The sequence below is a fragment of the Leiobunum rupestre genome, chromosome 5 (genome assembly GCF_980474605.1).
Source record: "Leiobunum rupestre chromosome 5, qqLeiRupe1.1.hap1, whole genome shotgun sequence".
Classification (NCBI taxonomy): domain Eukaryota; kingdom Metazoa; phylum Arthropoda; class Arachnida; order Opiliones; family Sclerosomatidae; genus Leiobunum; species Leiobunum rupestre.
Window position 1 is genome coordinate 56,034,560 of NC_143388.1, and position 27,807 is coordinate 56,062,366.

At 36.6% G+C, this 27,807-nt stretch overlaps 1 protein-coding gene across 3 annotated transcripts in view; it reads left to right on the forward strand.

The window, feature by feature from the left end:
- Positions 1–17,147, forward strand: part of spas (spastin) — a 39,330-nt gene extending 22,183 nt beyond the window's left edge. The window contains exons 8-15 of one of the 3 annotated variants that reach the window (XM_090174667.1): positions 1,142–1,213; positions 11,807–11,882; positions 12,390–12,481; positions 12,993–13,072; positions 13,133–13,255; positions 14,326–14,396; positions 15,091–15,131; positions 15,672–17,147. In XM_090174667.1, coding sequence (XP_090030793.1) covers positions 1,142–1,213; positions 11,807–11,882; positions 12,390–12,481; positions 12,993–13,072; positions 13,133–13,255; positions 14,326–14,396; positions 15,091–15,131; positions 15,672–15,803 — 687 coding nt within the window. In that variant the 3' untranslated portion in view covers positions 15,804–17,147. The remainder of the gene's footprint in view (positions 1–1,141; positions 1,214–11,806; positions 11,883–12,389; positions 12,482–12,992; positions 13,073–13,132; positions 13,256–14,325; positions 14,397–15,090; positions 15,132–15,671) is intronic. The other 2 variants (XM_090174668.1, XM_090174666.1) reach the window with 2 other exon arrangements.
- Positions 17,148–27,807: the final 10,660 nt, after the last annotated feature.

Below are 27,807 nucleotides of genomic sequence, written 5' to 3' on the forward strand. Positions count from 1 at the left end.
GTTGACGATCCTATTGTGTCACCAATAAATAGCTCAAAATATTTGTTGCAAAATAGAGACAAGGTGAAAGTTGAACTAGCTATTGGAAAACGTGAGTTCCATTAAATTTATATTAAATTCTTATTTTCTGGTATTAAATTCATAATTAAATATCTCGAGATCTAGAAATATTACTTTGGGATTTTAACATTTTTAGGTAAATCACGGGCAGGGAATTCGAAAATGACCATTATTTTTAAAATAAAAGTTCTGTAAAAGCCAAAGGTCAAAGGTCAAAATGTTTGACCTTTAATATTGACCATTAAAATTTGTCAAATATTTTTTTGGGTTTATTGATGTACAAAGAACGTTTCATATTAGCTTGAAAATGGCGTAGGAAATTTGAAAATCGGTTGAAAACTCGTCATTTTATATCTTACTCAACGTTAAGGGTCAAGGTCATTTTGAAAGATTTAGACCTGCCATATCTCCGAAACCGCTGATCCAATTTCAAAAATAATCGAGAATTCATTTATTACGGTATTGGAAACCCCTATACTAAATTTTAACCAAATCGGTTGAGGTAGGGTTGACATGCTGTGACCATTTGTCATGGAATTACCATTGAGTTGGGAATATTAATCTAGAGGTCCAATCAAAACGTCGGATTTCAGTATTTCGCGAAACAAGCTTTTAAAAATAAGAATACTGTCGTCTGCTTCCATCGGCGTCCCAAATGACGAGAAAACGTTATCATTCTACCCGTGGCACCGTCTATCTCTCAATGGTTCGTTCAAATAAGACGCGTTTTCAAGCAAAAAGATTTTTTTTCTTCAAAATAATGGATGGCGCCACGGGTCATATGATAACGTTTGCTCGTCATTTTAGAGCAGACGGCACATTCGTATTTTTCAAAAACTTGTTTCGCGGGGAGCAGATTTGATTGGATCTCTAGATTAATATTCCCAACTCAATGGGAATTACTCAAGAGTTATATGCTGTGAATTTTGCATTAACCTTATGATTTAAAATAATGTCATGCAGAAAATAAAATAGCATAAAAAATATTTATCTTCAAAAATTTTTGTTTAATAATTAATGGTGTGACTTTTTGAAGTATTGTGTCAGGTTTGAAACTAATTTCACTCTTAATTAATTTCAGGCCAAAGCAGTTGCTAATGAATGCAATTCATTATTCATGAACATAAGTGCTGCATCATTGACTTCTAAATTTGTGCGTAATATTTTTCTATTAAACTAAGGATAAATATACCATGATTATCTTGCATGTAATGCGTATTTTATTGTATCAAATATATTACTATTTATCGAATTATTTGGTTAGAAATATGAAAGGTAAATGCCTCCAGAAGTTTATAATCGATTTCGTACTGGAGGAGTATCCATCTAGACCATAAATATTAAACATTACCTTCCAGGCACAAGGCAGATTCAATTAGGTGTTAATTTCCCATGAAACTGCAGTTTTGTTCACCGTATCACAACCCAAAATTTACAGTGTGTATCAATTTTCCTAACCATGTAAAATTACACTGCATAGGAATGTGTACAAATTAATAAATCATTTTAGAAACTTAATTGTGGTATGAAGATTTTCACCCCAAAAAATGCATTTTGAAAAATCAGCACGAGCCTGTGGGCAGCGAAGGTACACGTTTCAAGTGTTTAACATAGGCATCATAGGGAGATGAATACTTTTTTTTAAGAGATAAATGTGCTTCTGATGCCTCCTACTTTGGTACCTGTTGAGTATAATATTAATTTGTCTTTGATTAAAGAGATTAGGTTTGTTTATCAGATAAGATAAGATAAGATTTGTTTTTTGAGTGGGTCATGTGACCTTATTTCGTGGAAGGGTTTTTTTGTTGTCTGGTCTGGCAGACATGTTCTGATTAGATTGTTATTGGAATGGCGAGGTAACTAGTTTTGAGATGATGCCTCTTAGCTTAGTTCGTTTATCTTAGTCTTCTGTAAATAATGAATATAACTTTTAACTTATTTACTAAACATGTTTTATGTAGTATCCTTAGTCTGCTCCACATATGTCTAGCCCCTTGGAGACGAAAGTGTCGTCTGCTAGGGCGTTTGCTTATCCTTAGTTCATAATGAATGTAAATGTGCAAGTGTGAATGATTAAAACTTTAGTATGAATGTTGAAAGCAAACAGAGAGCTTGTGTCATTATTATTATTATGTTTAATTAAGCCTGAGCCAGTCATTTATAGCTATAAGCAACAAAGATTAAGAGTCTCCTGTTCTAATGATCAATGACTGAAGTGATATATAGGAAAGGCTTAGTAGATGAACATGGCATCAAGAAGTGAAGATATATTCACATTTCGGAAATTAGACGGCACAAATTATGCTGACTGGAAAATTGATGTTAAGATGGCCTTGGCTGCCAAGGGTTTGGACAAATTTATAGATTCCACAGTAGTAGCTCCAACCACTATACCTTCGCTGACTGCACACAATGAGAAGAAATCACAAACAATGGGATTTCTATATCTGACTCTGGAACCCCAAATTAAGAGACTACTTCGAACTGCGACAGATCCAGCAGTTGCCTGGGATTTACTTAAGCAAACTTATGAACCAGTTTCCAGAGCTAGGAGAGCGATGCTTAGAAGAACATTCATAACATATGTACCCGCGAAGGGAGAAAGAATAGAATTGTATTTGAACAGAGTTACCGAAGCTGCGGCATCTCTCGCTGAAGTTGGGGCACCAATTCCAGATAGCGAAATAGCCTTTCAGATGATCTACGAGTTACCAGCGGAATTTAATGGAATAGTTCTCAATATTAATCAATGGAACGATGCTGACTTTGTTCCTGACAAAGTAAAGATGGCGATCATTGCCGAAGCGGATCGTTTACGGATGAGAGAACTAGGCGATGGAAATAATAAACACTCGGATATAATGGCAACTCAGGGGTTTACAAAGGGATATACCCAGATGAAAAGAAAAGAAACAAGGACTTGTTTCAATTGTGGAATGATAGGGCATTTAGCGAAGATTTGCAGAAAACCAAGGAAAACATACAATCACCCTTTTCGAAAAAAAGAAACTTTTGATGTTGCTACAGTATCAAGCGCAGAAGAATATATGTCGGAAACAAATGAATGGATATGGGATTCGGGAGCTGGAGCGCATCTATGTAATAACAAGAAATGGCTTACCAATTACCGTGATGTGTCACCAATAACGATGAATTCATATTATGGAACGTTCACTATCACAGGCTTAGGAGATGCTGTTATCAAACACGAAGTAGATGGACAAGATAGAGTCCTACTGCTAAAGAATGTTGGGTTTGCACCAAATGGAAGACGAAACCTAATAAGTGGTTATCAGAATGATAAAGCCGGACATCATTGGACTGGTGGAAATATGGAACTTGTAGTTCAAAATAGTAACCAAGAGAAAATATTATCATTCAAAGGATCAAATGGCTTATATAGAATGAAGGGGGATGTCTACACTGTCGAAATGCCAGATGTTACGATGCATGAATATAACCTTGCTGATGATACTAACGCAGATTTATTGGATTTATGGCACCGACGACTAGGTCATCACAGCATACATACCATTATCAATATGGCAATTAAAGGCAGCGCTCGAAACTTACCAGCTTTCAAGAAGCAACAAACGTTTACCTGTGATATATGTACTGCAACGAAGACGACTCAATTACCAAGAAAACCAATGTCAGGGATAAACACAAAGAAAGTGTTACAATTGGTACACACAGACGTGTGGGGACCATCCGCATATAAGTCCGGATCTGGCAACCTATATTTCATCTCGTTTATCGATGACCACACACGATGGGCCGAGGTCGAAGCGATGACTCATAAGTGGGAAGTGTTTGACAAAATGAAACAATATATTACAAAAATGGAAAGACAAACTGGGGAAAAAGTAATTAGTATCAGAAGCGATAATGGGATGGAGTATTGTAGCGGAAAAATGCAAACCTTCCTCAATGATATTGGTATTCAACATCAACGGACAAACATCTACACCCCACAACAAAATGGAATAGCGGAACGCTACAACCGCACAGCCTTAAATTCAATCAGAGCTATGCTCAAAGACAGCCACCTGCATCCTCGATTCTGGGTGGAAATGTTGTACACATTCAACTATTTGAAGAATCGTTTGTCACAGCAGAAACTTGAGAATAAGACACCTTTCGAACAAAGATTTGGACGAACTCCCTCACTGAAGTATCTGAAACGAATCGGAAGCATAACTCATTATTTTATTCCGAAGGGGAAGAGGGAAAATAAATTTTCGGATACAGCTGGAAAAGGAGTGCTGGTGGGTTACGCACGCACAACCCAAGGCTACCGAATATGGAACCCGGACACAAACAAAATTATTGAGTGCGACAACGCCAGATTTAATGAAGACCAGACTTTCGATACGTATACCGGTAGTAATTCTCACGTCCGATTTGCTGTAGAAAACGACACCCTCAAGCAACCCTTTACACGTGCAACAGTTGCAGCTAGACTAAATAGCACGCCAGCTACATCAACTAGCAACCATCCAGTACCAGTTTCACCACAACCCGGCAAATCAGGAATAGCTGCAACGCCAGTGCAGGTACATCCTCAAACTCCTGTACGAGGATCTTCGGAAGTCGAGAGAAGACAAGTACGACTAGTACAGGAAGGCAAGTTAGAGGAACCCAAATGGTCAAGAATAAGACGGCAAAGGGAATCGGGAAAAACTGCCGGTAATTACGACATTTATTATAAATATGGCGACAGGAAGAGAGAATTCAGAAGCACAAGAGAAGTCACTGATTTCTGTAAAATGAATAATATTGAAATAGATCCCGATCTCATTAATTTCTCTACCAAGGACCCATTCGAGGGAATCTGTAATCTGAAACAAACAAGTAGTGCAACACCAAATGAGGAAACCCCTGACATTAATTTAATGTCACGATTTGATGGTTTGGATTTTTGTTTCGCGAACTGTGATGATCCTTCTACTTATGGAGAAGCTACGACTGCAGAAGATAAAGACGATTGGGGTAGAGCCATGGACGATGAAATCGCGACACTTCGGGAACGAGAAGTGTTCACCCAAGTCAAAAGACCCACTGACCAAAAAATCATCGGAAGCAAATGGGTGTACGTACGAAAAAGGGATGAAAAGAAAAATATAGTCAGTCACAGAGCAAGAATTGTGGCGCAAGGATTTAAACAAAAGAAAGGGATTGACTATCACGAAAGCTATTCACCAGTTGTCGACTTGGTTATTGTCCGACTCTTGTTATTTGTTCTGGTGGTAATTCTACAGTGGTCCTACAAGCATGTAGACGTCAAATGCGCTTACTTGTATGGCGATCTCGATGAAACCACATATATGGAAATTCCGCAAGGATACCAGGTGAATAATGAATACGTATGGCGGTTGCACAAAAGTCTCTACGGATTACACCAATCCGGTAGATGTTGGTATTACAAGCTGGATGAAGAACTAAAGGAATTAGGCTTTGTCAACCTCAAATCATGCCAGTGTGTTTACCGATTTGCTTGGGATAGTATACTTCTTGTTTACGTCGATGACATTATCGTCCTCGCAAGAAATGACAATATTATGGCCAAAGTCATGCAATTACTAACTTCGAAATTCAACTTGAAGGATTTAGGAAAAATCAAAACATTCCTCGGAATCGATATTTCTGAAGACCAAAAAGGATTAACGATGGCGCAAACGAGATATATAGAGAAATTGCATGAACAGCTGGACTATATTCCATTTAAAAGATGTTATGAACCATTGAAACATAAATCCATCATCAACCCTCCAACACCAGGAGAAGAAATACCAGATGTACCTTATCGCAATTTGATTGGCGCATTGTTGTATATAGCAAGACACACTCGTCCAGACATTCTGTACGCAGTGACAACGTTAGCGCAATATTGCAACAACTATAACGAAGAAACATGGTGTCATCTTGTTCATTTATGGAACTATGTCATCACGACTAAAGACAAGGTTTTGAGGATGGAACGCAATGGTTCTGTGGCCGTACAAGTTTATTGTGATGCATCATTTGCATCAGATAGAGAATCTAGAAAGTCCATATCCGGTTACATCATTACATGTGGAAAGAACCCAATCGCTTGGAAATCCGCAAAGCAATCATTAATAGCGTTATCTACGATGGAAGCGGAACTAATGGCAGCCGTAGAAGCAACTAAGGAGATCTTATTCATCCGTAGAATCCTGTTAGAGTGTCATAGCATGTTCCCAGACAGTATCGGACCTGACATTCAACTCAACATCGATAACAAGGCCGCCATACAGTGCATTCAAAACCACGTAGACAATGCCAGAACCAGATATCTAGATTTAAAAGTGAAGTTCCTTCGCGAGAAATTAGCTGAAGGACTTTTTCGGGTAGAGTTTATATCATCGCAATTTAACTTAGCAGATATTTTTACTAAAGCTTTACCAAAATGTGTACTGTCTAGATTATCTACTTATTTGAAATAATGTTTCTGTATTGTTATTCTAGAAATATGTGAAGCGGGGGAGTTTGTAGTATCCTTAGTCTGCTCCACATATGTCTAGCCCCTTGGAGACGAAAGTGTCGTCTGCTAGGGCGTTTGCTTATCCTTAGTTCATAATGAATGTAAATGTGCAAGTGTGAATGATTAAAACTTTAGTATGAATGTTGAAAGCAAACAGAGAGCTTGTGTCATTATTATTATTATGTTTAATTAAGCCTGAGCCAGTCATTTATAGCTATAAGCAACATTTTAACCTCTACATGGCCTCGTTTTTGCCCCAACAAGTGGTAGCAGAACGTTAGGCATTTTCGCAGCCTTTGTATCGTATTCAGTCGCCGAGGCCCGTCTTGCGTCAACGTGTTTTCTTGACCACATGCATCTCCCGTGACTTGCAGTATGGCGGATGCTTCTAATTTCGTAAGAGCATTTACCCAATTAACCACTGATAATTATAAAAGTTGGAGCTGGGAGATTCAAGAACGATTAAAAGAAAAGGAATACTGGGGAATTGTTAATGGCTCTGAGCATATGCCGAAGGGTGAAGGAGTTAGTGAAGATGATAAGAAGAAATTCAGAACAAAAGTGGTCAAGGCCTATTCCATGATCGCCTTATCTCTCAGTGAAGAAGTTCGATGCCTGATTGTAGAAACAACTAGTCCACGTGAAGCTTGGGATGCTTTACGAGATGCCTTCCTCCCGAAGTCAAGGGCACGTATTGCATCTCTACGGGCGGAATTTTATACGATATGCTGTCAACCTGGAGAATCTATCCCTGCCTTCATAGGGCGATTATACGATGTTAAACGACAATTAGTTGGAGCGGGTGAGACAGTTAAGGAAAGCGATATCTCGTATCAGTTAATTAACAAATTACCAAAGGAATATGAAAATTTAGTTCAACAAATTTATCATTATGATGATGCACAGTTCACTCCGTTGAATATTAAGAAGACGTTACTAGCGGAATATAGTCGGCAACTACAGAGGGAAGAATCTCACATGAAATCAGATGCACTAACTGTTCAGACTAAGACTTGAGAAAGACGATCGCAGCCCGTGTTTCGAGGTGGGACCAATCACAGTTCTATTTTTGGAGGTACCTGTTTTAATTGTCACAGGCCTGGCCATCGAGCTAATGATTTTCGAGGCAGAGCTCAAACCAGAGCACAATATCGTGGACGAAGCAGCAGTTATGGTAACAATCGCCGAGGCTCATACAATCGGGAAGTCTTATTTGCATCTGCCCAATGTTCTTCAGTAACGTCCAGTGAATGGATCATTGACACGGCGGCTACACATCATTTTTGCAATGACAAGTCCTTATTTCAAGAATTGAAGGGGAAGGTGACATACGCATACAAGTTGGAGGTTACGATGGTGATATACATCTTCTAACCAATGTCATGTACACGCCTGGTATGAGACGAAACCTTATTTCCGGTAGGATCATAGATCAAGCAGGTCTAAAGTCAGTCGTTTTTAATTCCGAGTATACCGTTTACGATAAAAGAGGTCAGTTCCTGTTCCAGGCTGAATTGTCAGATAATTTCTACACGATGAAAAATACGAGAGTTCTAGTGGGAGAAGCGCATACTAGTTCTTCACCTGATCACATTGGGTCCAAAGATATTGACATTTGGCATCGCAGACTTGGACATGTCAATGAGAGAGATTTAAAATATATGGCTTCACATCACATGTTGACAGGACTGAGCCCACTCACCGGAGAGTTAACGACTTGCGTACCATGTCATTTGAGTAAAAGCACGAAATCCAGTCATAAAGGCTTGGGCGAAATTAGAAGTAAAAGAATCCTAGAGCTTATACATACCGATGTGTGGGGACCATCTCCGGTTGCATCATTAGGAGGTGCTCGCTATTTCATTACCTTCATTGATGATTTCAGTAGACGAATCTGGGTCTACACGATGGCTCGTAAGGGCGACGTTTTTGAGATGTTTAGTAAATTTCGGAGGTTGGTGGAGAATCAATCTGGCTTCAAGATTAGCGCAATCCGAACGGATAATGGCCTTGAATATTGCAATCATGAGTTTGCACATCATTGTGAAGAAAGAGGCATAATTCACCAGCCATGAACGGTGTGGCTGAGAGGGCCAACAGAACTTTACTTAATATGACCCGAACCTTTATGGAAGATAAGTCCTATGGGCTGAGCTGGTCACAACAGCCGCATACTTAAAGAACAGGCAGAAGCATTCCTTGGTTGGAGATCGAACACCACATAGTTATTGGGTGGAAATGGTGCCTAGTGCAAATCATTTACGCAGAATCGGCTGTCTCGCTTTCACCAATATTCCCAAGCAGAAACAACGTAATCAATTTCAGAACAGAGGGAAGATGGGAATATTAGTTGGTTATGCATTCCATTCCAAGGGCTACCGTATTTACTTTCCATCTGGAAGGAAGATTTCCGAGACTATGCATGTCCGTTTCGATGAACGTATCAAAGGGATGGAGTACATTACTAACTCTCGCCGGGGAGAAGGACTAGTTTTTTATTGGCCGCAAGACGACTCTGACGATGAAGATACCCCAGCTCCTGTACCGACTCCGGGTCAAGCATCAACACCCTCACAAGTTCAATCATCAACACCCTCACAAGTTCAATCATCAGTCGCTGTTTCACAAAGCTCAGTTACTTCACAATCACCGATTGGGGGAACTCCGGTTCCGAACTTACCAGCGGGTTGGCGGCGAGATGTTGTTACAAGGAAAAGTGGAGCATCAAAGGGGACAGTTGATATCTATTATTACAATACAGATGGTGACAAGTTTCGATCAAAGGTAGAAGTTCAGAAGTATCTTACCGACAATAATTTGAATCATGCTATCGACGCTTGGGATTTTTCAAGGAAGAATCAAATCGCATAACTTTTCTCATCTTTAACCGATGAAGATATTTCTGAAGTTTATGAGAATTACTGCACAGAGTTGGTAATTCCAAAGACATATCAGCAAGCCATGACATCTCCTCAAACTGAAGAATGGGGATTAGCCATGGACGCCGAGATGAACACCTTGAGCGAACGTAAAGTTGCAGAGTCATCGAGAAGCCAGATAACAAGAACATTTTAGGTTGTAGATGGGTTTACACAATAAAGAAAAATCATGAAGGCAAGATACTACGCTACAAAGCTAGAATAGTGGCTCAAGGGTTCAGTCAGGAAGAAGGCGTTGATTACGATTCGACGTTCTCACCTGTAGTCAATTTTACTCTAATAAGGTTCTTTATTTCGTTATTTGTCATGATTTTGGGATGGGTCCATTGCCATATGGATGTAAAAAACGCATATCTATATGGAAAATTAGATAGAGAGATTTTCATGAAGCAAATACCTGGGTATGAAGTCGCAAGCACTAGTACTCATTATCTGAAATTAATAAAGTCACTCTACGGTCTTCAGCAGAGTGGCCGCCATTGGTTCGAAGAGTTGGACAAAACTTTCAATGAGCTAGGATTCAGGAAGTTTCTGGGCACGAATTGCGTTTACTATATACCGTATCAAGCAATTGTTTTAGTATACATGGATGATTTAGTGGTATTAGCCAAAACAGATGATATCATCCAAGAGATTTACAAGTTACTGTCGGTAAAGTACGATTTGAAATTACTGGGACCCATTCGGAAACTGCTCGGAGTTTGTTTTGAGACATTAAAAGATGGTTCACTCAAGTTACATCAATCAGAGTATATAGAGACGATTGCCAAGAAATTTAACATCATTAATGAGGATCGAGTCAGTATGCCCATGAGCACTGGGATTATTCTAACTCGTCAAGATTGCCCTACTACTGAAGATGACAAGAAGCAGATGTCCCGTTTTCCATTTAAATCTTTAATTGGATGCCTATTATTTGTGGCACAGAGGACAAGGCCAGACATCCTGTATACGGTAATCGCCTTGTCTCAGTTCAGCAGTAACCCTGGCCTAGTACATTGGCAGCGTCTATGTCAACTGGCAAGGTACTTGATGACTACATCCAGTCATGGTCTCGTCTACGAGAAGCAGCATATTCCGGTCCTACGTATCTTCAGCGACAGTGACTGGGCGGCAGATCGAGATACTCGCAAATCAAATTGTGGCTATGTGGCCTTCATGGGGTCAGCACCCTTCTCATGGAGATCCGTTAAGCAGAAGTCAGTTTCTTTATCTACGATGGAGGCCGAGTACGTTGCGTTGTCAGAGTCCGTTAAAGAACTTTTGTGGTTGTCACCAATAATTAAAGAACTCAAACTGTTCGATGTGAATTTAAGTAAGCCCACAATATTTTGTGATAATGAATCTGCGATATGTTTTGCTAAAAACTCGATTGAAACTCAGAAATCTAAACATATAGACATTCGGTATCATTTCGTTCGTGATGAATTTAATGGCGGTTTATTTGATTTAAAATTTGTTCAGTCTAAATCTAATATAGCAGACATTTTTACTAAAAATCTTAATAAGAGTAATTTTCTAAATTGTTTAACTTTGTTGAATTTGAAATAGATAGTTTTGTTTATGTTCTTTGGAATAATTTTTAGATATGCCAAAGAAGGGGAAGTGTTGAGTATAATATTAATTTGTCTTTGATTAAAGATATTAGGTTTGTTTATCAGATAAGATAAGATAAGATTTGTTTTTTGAGTGGGTCATGTGACCTTATTTCGTGGAAGGGTTTTTTTGTTGTCTGGTCTGGCAGACATGTTCTGATTAGATTGTTATTGGAATGGCGAGGTAACTAGTTTTGAGATGATGCCTCTTAGCTTAGTTCGTTTATCTTAGTCTTCTGTAAATAATGAATATAACTTTTAACTTATTTATTAAACATGTTTTAACCTCTACATGGCCTCGTTTTTGCCCCAACAGTACCTAATTTTCCCTTTAGTTCAATTATGCAAAATCATAGGGCATTTGTAATGTTATTTGGTCTGCATTGAATTTGGAATTTGATGTTAGTTATGGCCTGCTTGAATAGTTATGTGGGCTCTCGTTGTATTTCTGATGGCCCATGGTTTGGTGAGTGTAAGTGGACCATCATTTTATTATAAACCGTGTGGTTTTTATGGGTACTCATCGTAATTTCTTAGAGAGTTAAAATTTTGGTAAATAATAAGAATAATTATAATTTTAACAATTTGCACTGTCTTTTTAGTTTGGTTTTAGGTCAAATAAAAGGATGTTTATTTATAGGTCTCAGTTCAAATTGTTTAAACTCTTTCGTATTATTTTATCACTAATGTATGAATGAAACTTTCAGGTTGGAGAAGGAGAGAAAATGGTCCGAGCTTTGTTTGGTGTTGCGAGGGAGCTCCAACCAGTCATAATATTTATTGGTGAGATTTTTTATTTCAAAGTTTATGGGGAAGGATAGCAACCTTCTTTCATTTATATGGCCTAGTATTGAATTTTTATTTAATATACGGAAAATACATCATACAATAACAAAATGTTTATTATCCACATAATAATATTGAAAAATTGCACTAGTATATGATTTTCATAAATCCATATTATTCTTATCGTATAAAAATGCATTCTTTACAATTTGTTTTCCTGGACATTGGGATACTGACATACTCTAGTAATAAGCAGAGGCTTAATGTTATTAATATTTTTAGCAATTAATATTGGTCCTCAAAATTCAACAGTGTCTGTACATCTAAGATATGCAGAGCTACAAATACATTTTTTTAGAATTTTAATTTTTTTCATTTAAAAAATGTTCATAATACTCTGAAACATTATCTTTTCAAATTACAATGACATCACTGATCATGTAACTGGGTTCAAGTGTTTCTTTTTCATTTCTTCATATATGTTGTTCATTATTTCCTTATCAGATGAGGTTGATTCCCTCTTAAGTGAAAGGAGAGAAAATGAACATGAAGCTAGTCGGAGATTAAAAACTGAATTTCTTGTTGAATTCGATGGCGTAAGTTTTTATTTTCTTGTTCTATACACTACATGTAACAAAGAACAAAAATGAGGATTGAGGCATGTTTTGGAGTTCAAATAATATTCATATTTTGTTCAGTGTTACTTTAAATCCATAAGTTAGATTGACCATTAGTTGAACAGAGGTAAGAGGAGGACAGTGTATGACTGCAGTTGGCCAGCTGACTTATTGAGGATAATATGACACCATCTAGTTGCTGTGACCTTAACTAGGGTTATATGTTTATATTTTATATAAATTATATAACAAAATTGTTAGCAACATTTCACAAGGACTTAATGTGCGCGTGTAACACTACCAAAATGCAAAAACTAAATCTAATCAAATTTATTTTAAAACAGCCTATGTAATATTTTTATACTTCAGCCTAAACTAAACATAATAGCCCAAACTGTCCTGTAAAATTTAGTTAGGTAACTAAACAAAATAAATTTATAAAAAATATTTGCATCATTTAAACTCAAATTTAATATTCATTTTTTATTAGCTTCATTCTAGTAGTGAAGATAAGATTTTGATCATGGCGGCAACAAATCGTCCTCAAGAACTTGATGATGCAGCCTTAAGGTTTGATAACCTTTCCATTAACCTTAAGTAATTTTTATTAATAACAAAACGTTTTTGTAGGCGTTTCACTAAGAGAGTGTACATCACCTTACCAGATCTTGAGACTAGAGTGGTACTTTTGGATGGTTTACTAGCAAAGCAAAATAACCCCATTCCTAAACAACACCTCAAGCAACTTGCCAGGTAAGTCATAAAAGTTAAGCTTCTGTATCACTTATGCCATTGTAGAAATGTTCGTAATTAACCAATATGATTGAAATTTGGGGTTAGGCCATTGAAATGATTCTTTTCAATATCCAAAAATTTGAAGGCTTAGTATTTTATACTATTCATTTTATTTTCTGTCCATTTTGGGGTTAAACCCGAGTTGGGTATAAATGCACTTTTTAGAAAAACTACTTGAACTCTATCGTGAGGAACAAGAGACTCTACTCTTTCAAAATAAATTTTTCTTAACTAAGGTTGTGTAAGTGCTGTGGAAATTTAGAAAAAACTTGGGTATATAATTTAAAAAACTGATCTGGCTATGGGAACATAGTTTGTCGAATAAAAAACTTGGCCCTTTTTACATAGAAATTTCATTATTGTAGATTCTACAGTGGCCTCATACATGTAAAACTAACACGTGTGATAACTGAAACAAACGGTTAGTAACAAACCGTGGTGTAGGCGACAACACGACATAGTACATAGTAAAAGATGTTAAACATTAAAATTAAATTAAGAAATGAAACCTTTATTTGCATCCAAAATTAAAAATACCCTCGCTATCAACGTGATAAGGTCTACATTATCCGCAGCAAAAAATAACAAAAAAAATGAAGCCGCTGTAGTTAACTTCACCCGAAACGGTTATTAATTGGAGAAGCACAAGTCCATTTGCTTCATGTTACTAGATACAACCTGATTCTGGAAGTTATGTATGGAACATTAAAAATTATATGTCATAAATTGCCATGAATTTATTTTGAAAATGTTAAATAACTTTTATGGTTACAAATTTTTTACTTAAATCACATTTTGAGGAAAGGCTAGAAATACCTAAAAAATTGATCTAACAGTTTTGAAAATATAATTAACTAGTGCGTAGGCCTTGAACAATGTTTCACAATATTTTCCTACACAAAAGCTTTTGAGGGGTAGGGATTAAGGAATTTGAAAAGGGATAACACAAATGAGTGCATTTAATTTTTTTTGAAGTTGGTGGTTGGTAGTTTTATATATTTTTTTACAGTACTTTCTACTTTTTTTAGACTTACAGAAGGATACAGCGGAAGTGATTTAACGGCTTTGGCTAAAGATGCTGCCTTAGGTCCTATTAGAGGTAAGTAATATTGTATGCAAAGCATTTCCCAGGGGTAATGAGTATAACCAAATAAAATACCTTTAGAAATATACAACAAAAAATAATAAAAGAGACTACCATCACACTATCAGTTTGTTTCAATATAGTGTTTAAAAATAACTATTTAAAACAAATTTATTCAAAGTAGTTGATGCAAGCCTTATATATTTTGCTAGTAATTGTCAGGATGAAGTGCTTCTAGTTTAATGTGCAGCCTGGTACACAATGACGAAATATTAACAATGAACATTAGTGCTATGGCTTTTTACCATTGCTGTTCTTTATTCTTCATTACTCTAAAAATGCTGGTAAATGTAGCCCAAATTACTATGTTTTTAAACTAAGGTAATGTTATAAAAAAAGTTATCAAGCAAGTCCTAACTACCCGCTGAAGCCTCATGTAGTTTCATGAACCAGGGTGCACAAATCTTTTTGAATCTTGTAAATTGTGAACCTGTTTTGATCCCATGATGACAGAAATCGGTTACTATTTTATTAGTATATTTTAACTGTTGTGTAGCTTGTTAAAAGTAGAGACCGGATTATCAATATATCTGTAGATATGCAAAATTATCTTCTAAATAACATTGTTGTGTGTTATATCCTGAACTATTTTCGCAATGTGAATTCACCCGTAATACATGTTATAAAATATAGATTTTCTCTCCTTAAGAGTTGGCGCCTGAGGAAGTTCAAAATGTGGATCCACACAGGGTAAGCTCTTAAATTTCTTCTTGCACTATGTTAATACTTAGACCAAGAAATTAAATTACATGATAACGCGGTTAGAAATAATAATCACCCATATCCCCTATTGTATTTTGTCACTTGGTTGTGGTTAAATGACATAAAACTCTGATATTGAATCTATCCCCTTACATTTTTCATCCAGCAGTGTATCAGATCACTATTTTCTACTTACATGTTAAATTTTTCCCTAGAGCCATTTGTAGAATGACTTCTCCATTTTAGTCGATTTCAGAGTAAGTCATTAGGCGTAATACAGGCTTATTGCTTCATCCTGGTGAGTGTATGCGAGGAGCTGTGCTGAGGTTGTAAGACAGGCGCTTAATAATTTGTTTGGAAAGGGTGTATTTTTTTTGCTTAAGGCGCTTATTTTTTTTGGATATGAAATCAAATCCATGTCATTCTCCATAGCTAACTATCTGACACACTTCTGGAACCAAATTACAGACTTATAATGAAAGATACTTGGCTTAGGCATCCTAATAATGTTGATTAATTATTTTTCAGATGAGACAAATTAGCATTAATGATTTTTTGGAGTCATTGAAAAGAATTCGCCATAGTGTAGCTTCAGAAACTCTAACTGCTTACGAAAAGTGGAATGAAGAGTTTGGTGACGTCAGTGCAATGAAACGGTGACAAGAAACCAGTTTATTCCACCCTCTTTAAAGAAATAACCTTCAAAATTACATGTTCATTATTTGTCCCACTAGATGTGTTTATTACTATTTTTTACATTTAAATTAACCCTTCGTATAAAATTTTGGTATTATGAAATAATAATACATATTTATGCAAGCTCCCAGTACATTTATTTTATTTAACATTAACTAATAAGTCTTTAGCTGATTTTTTTTGCATATACTGAAAATTTTTAAGAATAATAAACAGTTGACAAAATTCGATGTTAGAAAGTTACACTTTAGTGATAGGCTTGAATCAAACGCACATATTTTTATATTGAAAGAATTGTGCACATTTTGGGGAATTTTCTAAATGTGTATAGTTCCGTTTTGTAAGCTGTTAAGAGCTTGAAGTAATTTTCCATAAAACGACACAAGTCGTAATTACACATTCAACAAATGTGCTAAAATGCAATTATTTGAGCATATTCTAGAAAATATTTTCATAAATACAGTTATATAAAATATTTACAAAGGTTTTCAAGCATTCAACCACTATTCCAGCTGTTCAAGTATTATAAATATGTAGAGACGATAGTTGTGATATTATTATAAACAAAATACACTGGTAGCTGTTTTGGCTATTAAGCTTCAACATTTCATAGTTTTTCTGCTCAAAGCTGTATTTTTAATAGTACCAGTTTCGTTGGCTGAGAGCATAGAACAAGCTAATGTTTGCAATAAAAACCTCATTTTTTTAGGGTTGAACCCACTTAAAATCCCACCTTAAAAAGAAAATTTTCAAGGAGGTTTAAACATAAAACTTGTGTTTTTAATTCGTCAAATCTTTTTCCCATGCCACACTTTTATTTTTGCATTTAGACTCCAATAATAGTCATATCATATATGCGTACTAAAGCCACCACTCACAGTTAGCTATCTTCTACTCAACTTAAATGTTCAATTAACTATTTTAGGTTTAGAGTGTTTGATCTACGTAGATAAATAGTTTTTGGGTGTAAATCTCAAATAAAATGTGTGGTAGTAAGCGGTTAATAATGGAAACCTCAACCAATATTGTTTTGATTCACCTAGGCCATATCTTTAATCCTTGACAAGTTTTTGAGCTTAGTCTCTTTCGAGCTTGGATCAAACCTGTTAAATTATATTTGTAGTGGATAAATTTACCATAGTAATATACTGAAAAAACTTAACCCTGGGATGGGCTTTTTAAAAAACTTAGAAAAGGTTGCATTTTGCTTTGTTTAAAAATAGTTTCTTTGCTAAAACTTCATTTTACCTAATTTTTTGTGATAATTGACTTTCATTCCAGAGAGCCAAGAGATTAATTACTGTAAATTTAATGTTTAATTTATTTGTACATAAAGAAACTGGGTCTTTAAATAATTTGTGCTACTAGTTTTAAGTATTTTATATGAAATTGTACTGAGCGGAGTACATGTTCAATAAATAAGATTAACCTCCGAGGTGTTAGTTTGATTTCTTAGAACAATTATTTACAGGAACAAAAACTACTATTGTGACAAGAATTTTGCAACCTTTTTAGGAATTTCGTCGTATGATTGACAGAAATATTCCTAACCCTTGCTCAAAGATATTAATTCACTAAGGCGGGGAAAAATGATGACAAAATGCAGAGTCGTGGCCTTATCGTGGAGTGAATTCAATCCAAGAGAGGGGGTTACATACAGGGGAAAGAAAAAAAGGGGGGGGAGATTCGAATTCTGAATGGAAACTCTTGGTCTTTAATCAATCACAAAATCTTTATTTAACACTTAATTTTATAAAAACACTAAAATACAAAATGAACATAATGAGGGAGAGGACTGAGGGAATAATTCTACTTGACAATAGTGATGGTTAGGCCATCTCCACTATGGTTCTTTTAGCTTTTTCAAAATTAGATGGGGGAATTTAAACATAAAAATAATACTCTTTTTGACTTTAAATTTGTTAATCAAACTATCTCTTACTGTTTTCAATGGGATCGGTTCCGGTGTCCCTAATCTCAGGCATCTTAGGTTCAGAGGATGGGGGGGGGGCTGAAATAAATATGTCAAGACTCCTCCGCGACCTTATGGCGGCAGCCTTGGAAAACATGCTCTTTTCTTGGGATCTTGCTACCTGATGGTGGGCTAGAGGCCCGCGAATATGATAATAATTCTATAGGATCACGGCGAGCTGAGGGGATATTATTGGTCTGGTTCGGAAAGTTTGTAATAAACTCTCTTTTTAAATACTGAAACTACAGAGAGATTACACGTCTTATTTAAATTTAGAGAAGACCCATTGATAGTTATATGAACCCGGCCCTCGCACCTTCCTTAGCCAAGGCGTCGGCCCTTTCGTTCCCAAGATGCCCCTTATGCCCAGGTACCCAATAAAGTTGAACTTTATTGTGCAACCCAAGAGCACAGAGGAGATCTAAGCAGCTAAAAAGCAGTTTAAAAAGAATACTATACTGGCTGAGAGCTCTAAGAGCGGCCTGGCTATCCGAATTAATCTGGATATCCTTCCCATGATACCCCTGATGTAAACAATAAGCAACACAGGAGCAGTTGGCAAAAATTTCTGCGTGGAATACACTAATAATTCTATAGGATCACGTCGAGCTGAGGGGATATTATTGGTCTGGTTCGGAAAGTTTGTAATAAACTCTCTTTTTAAATACTGAAACTACAGAGAGATTACACGTCTTATTTAAATTTAGAGAAGACCCATTGATAGTTATATGAACCCGGCCCTCGCACCTTCCTTAGCCAAGGCGTCGGCCCTTTCGTTCCCAAGATGCCCCTTATGCCCAGGTACCCAATAAAGTTGAACTTTATTGTGCAACCCAAGAGCACAGAGGAGATCTAAGCAGCTAAAAAGCAGTTTAAAAAGAATACTATACTGGCTGAGAGCTCTAAGAGCGGCCTGGCTATCCGAATTAATCTGGATATCCTTCCCATGATACCCCTGATGTAAACAATAAGCAACACAGGAGCAGTTGGCAAAAATTTCTGCGTGGAATACACTAGTGTGTATCCCTAGGCTTTCTTAAAAGCCAAAATTATTAGTAAGGCAATACATCCCCACACCAGTGCCATAGTGGGCCTTAGACCCATCAGTAAACCAGACAATCTCTCTGGTACCGAGGGTCAAGTTACTCCACTCCGCACGGCTAGGGAAGTTGACCTCAAAGGGTTTACTAAAGTGTAGTTTAGTAACCATCATATCAGAACCCATTGTCAGAATCGCCATGCAGGGCGGTCTCAGTAGACCTGCCTTTCTGATAGGCATGCTGAGCAGCCGACAGAGGAGAGTTACAAAGAACCTCCTCTCTGATATAGTTGTCCACCATTTTCTCCAGAATTTTTAGGAGAAAAGAAGTAAGACTAATTGGCCTAAATGACTTAGCTTCCAGGTAATCAGATTTACCAGACTTGCGTATAAAGATTGCTTGAGACAGCTTCCAGGTGCTAGGTATATGCGCTAGAGCAATACAAGCCCTGTAGATTCTCAGCAGCAGAGGGCATAGAATATCACTGCCCTCCTGTAAAAGGATAGGAAAAATCCCATCCGGTCCCGGGGACTTATAGGGTTTAATTGACTTTATAGCCCATATAAGTCTAGAATGCATGATGACCTTATTCGCCACAGCCCAATCTTCCCTCTTGGTTCGATTGATCCTCAAAGGAAGAGTGTCAGAGCCACCATTGCTGGTGACGTTAGAGTCCGGAAAGTGTACATCTAACTTATGTGTCAGAGTGTCCTTACCGGACGTCGAAAAAGTACCATCTTTCAACCTAATGGTGTCAAGATGCTTAGTATTATCGTATGCCAAAATTTTCATTAATAGGGCCGTACTGGGAACATCCACTATGTTCTTACAGAAGTCCATCCACGAAGCCTTCTTGGCATCGCGGATAGCCTTGTGGTAGGTGGTGAGGGTGCGTTTATAGGCAGCCCAATCACCCCCCCTTTTTGCCCTATTAAAGAGCCCACGAGTTTCTTTGCGCAGCCTGCCAATCTCGTTGTTCCACCAAGGAACTAACCTTGGCCGGTTGGCAGGCTTTGCCGGACAATTGCGGTGATAGGAGTTGATAATGGACTGTTGCACGCGATCAACAGCCAAATCGAAACCCAACACCGATGACAGCCGTGGCTTATCACCCTTAAAGGGGCTGGAAAGCGGGGTTTTGAAAAACGTCATCCGTGACGTCATTAACGAAATTTGGCGCGTAGAACTACTTTTTCTCAAGTTCGCGAAGACGTAAACAGGCACCGCTGTGTTGGGATTTTTGTATGACGAAATCCAGTGTGGTCTTGGTTAGTGTTAGCTGAGCTCGTAGGAAGTTTTAAAATTTCGTTAATCGTTAATGAGATTTAGTTTAGTGAACAACAAATGTTTAACGAAAAATTCATTTGAGCGATAAGGTCTTTTGGTAGTAGTGTGTTCGTAATTTTTTTATTTGCGAGTTTCATCGAATTTTATAAAAACACGCTAGATGAATCATGGACGAATTAATTAGTTTTTCTAAGGGCCTTGGTTTCACTGGAGCATTTTGATAAACCTTAGAACTCAACCACAGTTCTTTTGAGATATTTTCGTATCATCACGTTTCCATTTTTTATTTGAATTAAACTCGTTCATAATAATTAAATGAATATTAAAATACTAGAACCAAAAGCACGTCCACGAAGGCGTATGAATATCTCTCACTAGTCTCTCTCTCTCTCGGGTCGCTCCTCACTATTTTCAAAACATCTCCGTCAGAGCCAAATTCCTCAAGCTGGGAAAAAAGAAAATAAAGCGGGGTCCGGATTTTTTTGGAGATACCACGTCACTGGACGATTTAAAACCCCACTTTCCAGCCAAGCTTAAGTCTTCCCTGTAACCGGATAAATCTGTGCCCCATAGGGTTACGAATAGCGGTACAAGCCCATACAGGTTTGACCAGAATATTAAAGCAAATGTGTCTGTGATCCGACAAAGACGGTTCGTTAGACACATGCCAGTTCTTAATTTTGTCTGCGACATTCGCTGTACACAGTGTAAGATCAATGACCTCACTTCTGTTAGAAGTAAAAATAGTTGGTACAAAGTTCCTATTCAGAATGTGAAGTCTGGTACTAACCAGATACTCCATTTAGTCATTACCACGCTGGTTGCAGTCTGAGCTGCCCCAGATTTCGTCATGAGCATTAGCATCACAACCGATGACAAGCTTCCTCCCAAGCTCTCACAGTAGTTGACCAAAGTGGCCATCCCCTGCGAGGGGGGGAAGAGCATCGTTGCAAGGGCGTATTTAAGGGGGGGGGGTTTGGGGGTTCGAACCCCCCCCCGAAATGCTGATGACGGGGGGGGGGGGTGCCTAATAAAAATCAGTGAAACTTCCGTCAGCACCCCCCCTCTTGACATTTTTCCTCAAAAAACCCCCTGAAATGAAATCCTGGATACGCCCTTGCATCGTCGTACGGTAGGTATTATTATCAAGTGATGGGCCAACTAGCAATGTCAGGTCTGAAGTGGTGTGACTTCGCTGTTTATTTTCCTAATCGATTGATAATTAACCGAATTAGGTTTAATAGTGATATCTGGTGTGATATGGCGCTCAAATTAGATAGCTTTTATTTTGAAGAAATGTTGCCACGCCCACGCTTGGCCCTAAAATAGTATTTGTACAGTTTTGGAATAATTAATTATATTTTTGAATTTACAAATGTTTTGTTTTATAATTAGAACCAAGTACGTATTAACGTTAACAGAAAATACGCAGGCACAACTATAGCCTCTGCTATTGCGATGTTCAGACAATTTTATTTTCTTCCAAGCAGAGCGAGAGCCTATAACTGCATATTCTCAGTTAACATAAAAATGCCGTTCTCTTTCATTTTATTATTAGGAAGGTTTAAAAATTTATTTAAATTTACAAATCTTTCATTTTATAATTTGGAAGGTTTACAAATTTATTTAAATTTACAAAATCTTTCATTTTATAAATATAAAGTTTTAGAAATGTATTTAAATTTACAAATCTTTCATTTTTTAAACGTTTAATATGATATTTCATAGCCTGTTGTCTTTGCTTACATGGGACAAGTTAGAAGTTAACTAATCTATTCGAAATGTTAAAATAGTCAATGTAGTGGAAAGTTAAACCTTTAAACATGAAAATCACTTTAAAATGCAATACTCGAACCGATGGGTCTTCTAGGAGAAAACAGATGCGAAACTGGAACCAATAGACCCGAGAGTCGAAAATTATTCAAAAATGAAAAAATTTAAATAAGATAATTTATTAATTTTCCAACCGAGGACTAACATTTAAAACTTTAAATTGTACGTTGCCTAGCAACGCAAAATTAAAAGGGAAGAGAGTGGTGTAATATACAGGGTGTTTTTTTCTCGAAAAAGTGATTGTTTTCTAGAAAGTTGAAATTTGTACTGTACATTATACGTCCCGGGGGACACTTTCTACCAAAATTGCATCTAAATCGAAAAATATTTTCACGTTTTTTGGAAATATAAATTTTAACCGCTAGGTGCTATAATAAAATTGTCAATGAGAAAATTGTAGAGCGTCACCGAAAACGTACAAATAGCGTTAGCGCGAAAAAAATAGACGTCTTTTTTACTGAAAAAATACGAATTGAAAAAGTGAAAAGTTGGGCAAGCTAAAATAACTTTTTTTGAATTCCATTGGGGAGTAGTGTAACTTTATGAAAATCAGAAATTTGTTAATCGGGTGTTCAATTTTTTGAGTTTCTTCAATTTCAGCCCCTGTGAACTGTCCATTGTCTCGCAAAAACGGGGCAATATTCAGTTTTGCATTTTTCTTAATTGAATCAAGCAGGTCTTGTATCTTGAAACCCTGCTCTGCCATAACAGAGTCATTTTCATCAAAATGGGTTATTTCTTTATCAGATATACAACCTGTGTGAAGGCTCGAAACAAATGTCACATAACCATTTGGCCTAATTCCCAACAATCCTTTATATGTGTTTGTTGCAGTGGCGTAGACAACGGGGGGGGGGGTTTCCGGGTGAACCCTCCTTGGGCCTACCTTTGACTGTACTAAATTTCCACCCCCTTCTCGACTCCTTCTTAACATTCACGTACTTTGACCCCCCTTGACGAATTTCTGGCTACGCCACTGGTTTGTTGACTTACAGTTTGAAAACGTTCCGGATTGTACGACGAAAGACTGAGACGTTTCACACTTTATTTCTGTTGCACCGATGATCACTCACGTTGATGGATAGGTTTCTTGAAAGGAAGCAGGAATATACTCCCGAAAAGGCCAAAGGCATATTTGAGAAAGTTGTAAGTACATAAAATTTATCCAAGTTATTAATGTCTTACTGACAGTTGACATAGATACTCCAAATGTGTTGGCCAAATCTCGCTCAAAGAGACCAAGGCGGAGTTTCATTAACACCATTAAAAATTGATTAGAGGTTGACAATTTCCTCTTGCGACCTCTCTTTACACCTACCAAATTAGCCTGATTTGAAATTTTCTTTTCTTTCCATGATTGTTTTGATGTTGAGTGCCACAATTTTATATTTTCTCCAGGATTTAAGAAATTGTACAATGACATAAGTTTCTGATAAGTTGGTATTCAAGTGTAGAAATTTTCATCCATTTAAATCCATACTAGTTATAGGTTTAAGCTGATTTGTTAAATCTTCATTGGTGCTTTGCAAAATTTTAATTTTTACATCATTAGCTAATGACGCTCCCTTTAGTGAAAAAATTCTTTTTCATAGACACTAATTTCTTCATTAGTTTGAGTTAGCTTTTTAACTTCTTCGCTTAGCTTCAGACTACTTTGTTTGACCGTTGAAATTTCTTCATCTCTTTCTAAATAAGCAATTCTTTCCTCTAGCAATTTGATTTGAGTGTCTCTTTCTACTAACATCTATCTTTGAGCTTTATTTGTTGTGTAACTTTATGGTGTCTATTTTCCTGAGTCTCTTCACTATCATTAGGGTGTATCGTAGCTATCGTATCTAAATAGTCTTCTTTACGTTGATTGTCAGATTCATCGATAAATACACGTAAAACTACTGGTGTCTCAGGCTCTTCCAAAGACATTACTTCACAACGTTCAGATTTTGTGGTGGAATACAAATAAAAATGTTTCTCAACATCTCTTCTAATATTTTTTAACCAAACTTTTTGTAGTTTCTGTTATAATGTGATTATCCAATATGACAATCATACTTGTGTTAGACCTCCGTTATGTGGCACCACTTAATGTAACAAGGGACCTGAGCGTTTGGGAATTTATTATTTATTATTATTTAAAATTCCCGCCACTTCTCTTAAAATCGACAACAAGAAGTCACAATAAAACATTTTCCGCTTTTAACTCAGTATTAAATCCTTATAATTAATTAATTATCACATTAATCAAACCTTTACCTGGTGTCAGAAGTATGGGTTCGTCTCCGTTCTAAGTATTCGTTTTTCCCCTTTTCCTGCTTCTTTCGCACAGTTGAATTAATATAGTCGCGATTTTACTTAAGCCTCAGTGCTAGGCCTTTCCCGGACCAAATGGCCGCCGCTACCACTACTTTTGCTGGGCCCTACGGTTTCGCTCCGGACGCTCGTAATCCCGCTGCATCGTGGGCTGATTATGCGAAGAAGTTTCGTAATTACGCCACCGCCACACGTTTGACTGAATCATCAAATGCCGTCCAGGTAGCTACGTTCTTGCATTTTGTGGGCAATGAGGCCCTTACCCTTTATGAACCTTTCAACATTCCTGTTCTTCCTGGCGGTGACTTGACAATCGACCTCTTATATTTGACGCCTTCACAGCGCATTATGCACCCTACAAAAACCTGATTGCAACGCAATTTGATCTATTCACCACAAAACAAGTCCTGCAACAACCGTTTGATGACTTTCTAATTCTTATTAAGACCAAGCTCGCCGCTGTGAATTGGGTACCGCCCACGACTCCCTTCTCACGACCTTGGAAAAAGTCAAAATATCTTTGTTTTCAATCTCAAATTTCACCTTGAAGATAATCCTTGACCTCGACGCTTGACCCCTGTCCACAACCCCTAAGCCTTGGTCTAGCACCCCAACAAGTTTGGACACGATCGGACAAGCTCGGACCGAGATATCGGCGGTAATATTTGACCCCACCAAATACTTCAACTTATTTACTTTTGATATCGTTTTTTTCGTTTTTTCGTTTTTTAGCCATTTAAAACGCTAATTAGTTAATTGCGAGATGGGGAAACGAATTCGCGACCTTCGCTTTATAACCTTGACAACTTTTGGCCCCACCCAAAATACTAATAATAATAAACTAATAATCGAATCTAAACTGTCGATAAAAACTATTTCTATAAATAATAATTCTTTTCACATTTAAAAGCCAAAGGATATGTGTAAGCGTAAGACGTCTCAAAAATAGAGCTCTTTAAAGGTTAAAAAAATGAAGTTATTTATGGGAAAACCAGAAGTTAAATGCAAATCTCCTACCGAGAACCCTTGTTATTACGAGGAGCTATGTCGCAAACACGCTTTTAATTTCTTTGATAATTTAAACTTTAGTGTTAAATGCTGGATTTGTCAAGAACAATATCTTGACAAGACAATTTTTAAACAACACTTAATGGATCACTTATCGAGTAGTTATAAAAATCAATTTAGTATTGATGTTTGCGATTGTCTTCATTCAAAGAAACCAGAATATACAACCAAAGAAGAAATATTAGACGATCAAATTATTGATTATTTGAACGAGTTTAACGTAAAACACCGAGAATGGTTAAACGAGTTTGTTAATGATAATGGAACTCCAAAGAAAATTCAAAGTAAAAAAAGACAATTGCTATTAAGAGTGAAGAAAGTTTAAATTCAACAATGAAACCAAATGTTGTATTTCCGCCGGACTTTGTCATGCCGTCTGATGAGCAGATGGAAGCTATTATCTTTTTTCAAGAATATTTAAAAAAAAAAATTTTAAGTCTTAATCATGTTGAAACGCCCATTGAGGTTTTGGAAAATCTTGAAAAAACTTGTCAAATGATTGAAAATATGTGAATAAAGCTGTTTTTCTAATAAACATATTGTTCTTACTTTTCCTACGTAAAAATAGATATTTTAACTCTTTCGTGTTAAGGTTTAGCGTGGTAGATCGGTAGCGTTGCAGGATGTTAATCAAATAGTTTAAAGTTCAACTCCCAAGCTTTTCGATCTATCACGCTAAATCTTTTATTAATATAAAACGAGATGTCGCCCAACTAAACTGTCATTATAAAGATGTCAAGTTTCGTAGTATTTCTACCTTCGAACGCATCACCCGATATATATCCAGAAAATACACCTTCTGCCTTTAAAGTACAGTTATCAAAACCTTTAAATTTTAACAATGAAAAATGGACTTGCGCATTAGCAGAGATAATTCTTCCTGAAACTTATTCAAATATAACAAAGGAGTATTCGCATTTCCAAGTAGGGCACGTGTCAGATGCTATTTCACCCGAAGAAAATCAATGGGATTATATTAAAATTGAAATTCCACACAAACGTTACGAGGGTGATCTAGACCTAAATAAGAATACTATTCCAACATCTCTTCAAAATAATATACTTAACGAGTTTGCTAAAACTATTGAGGCCAATCAAACACTTAAAGGAAAAATCCAAATAAATACGGTAAAAGTAGATGAAAACGAAGATAGTTCAAAATTAAAAATACAGTTACAAAAAGATGTGCAAGTAAGAATACCTCAAGCATCGCCCCTAGCTTCTGTTTTGGAATTTCGAGAAAATGATTTTGTCGACAGTGATTATCTTTCTTATTATCCACTCTCAAATCACGCCAAAACTATTTCTTTAACTTACGCAACAAATTTTATCGAAGTACGAATAAAAAAGCGTTAATTGTGAATAAATATCAACAAAAATATTTACCACGACAAATTCCCGTGGAAGAAATCCAATCACAACCCAGGAGGAAGAAACAGAAAATTAACAAGAAACCGAAACTAAATCTAGAAGTGAAACAAGAAACAAAACCAAAACTTGAACCAAAACTAAATTTAGAAGAAAAGCCAAATCTGAAACCAGAAGAAAATCTTAACAACATTTTACCAACAGATCCTTTAATTCCAAATATTAATGGAGACGTCAACCAACCAGAAGTTTTAAATCCTTCCAAAGAAAATAATTTGCCAAGTTCTCTTCCAATAGCAATTAATATACCGTCTCAACCTGTTATTAAACCAATACAATGGAATGATTACGCGATTGTGTTTGAGGCGGGCAGATATGAGGGAGAAAGACAATATAATAATGAAATTCAACTGTTCACATTACACTTAATTATACGCGATTTATTAGAAAGATGTAAACCGAGACAGTTTGATGGATTAAAAACCGCGATATCGTCCGATGATGAAGATAATTTATATTTTAATTTAGAAATACCGGTAGGTATGGAAATTAAATTTCAAAATCCATTAGCAGATCTTTTTAAAATCCCACCAGACATTTATTTTACGGGTATTCAAAAATTTGGCCCGTTAAATAATTTAAATAATATTACTTATAGTTCGCGCAACAATTTTATCGACATACGTATTGAAACTACAAAAATAACGCAATTTGAGCAGGGAGATTGGGCTTTCTACTCTGTATCAATTATCCAACCTTTTTTATTTGAAGGTCAGAGAGATGATTTTGGAAATATTATTCCATTATCTTTGCATAGGCAATTAAAAAACGAAATTCAACAAGCGACAAACTTCCCCCCTTTAAACCGGTTCGAAATTCATTACGTAATCGAAGAAATAAATCGAGGTCATTACTTAAGAATTTCATTCCCTCGAGACCTACAGGCGGCCTTCACCCGGGCCTTAGCAAATATTTTTAATATAAACGCGCCAGAATTTCAAGATGGGGTGATTAGCAGTCAAAATCCTTTAAAAGTGTATGAGGAAAAATTTTATGTCAGATGAGGATTCGGTTATAGATTTTAGATATAATA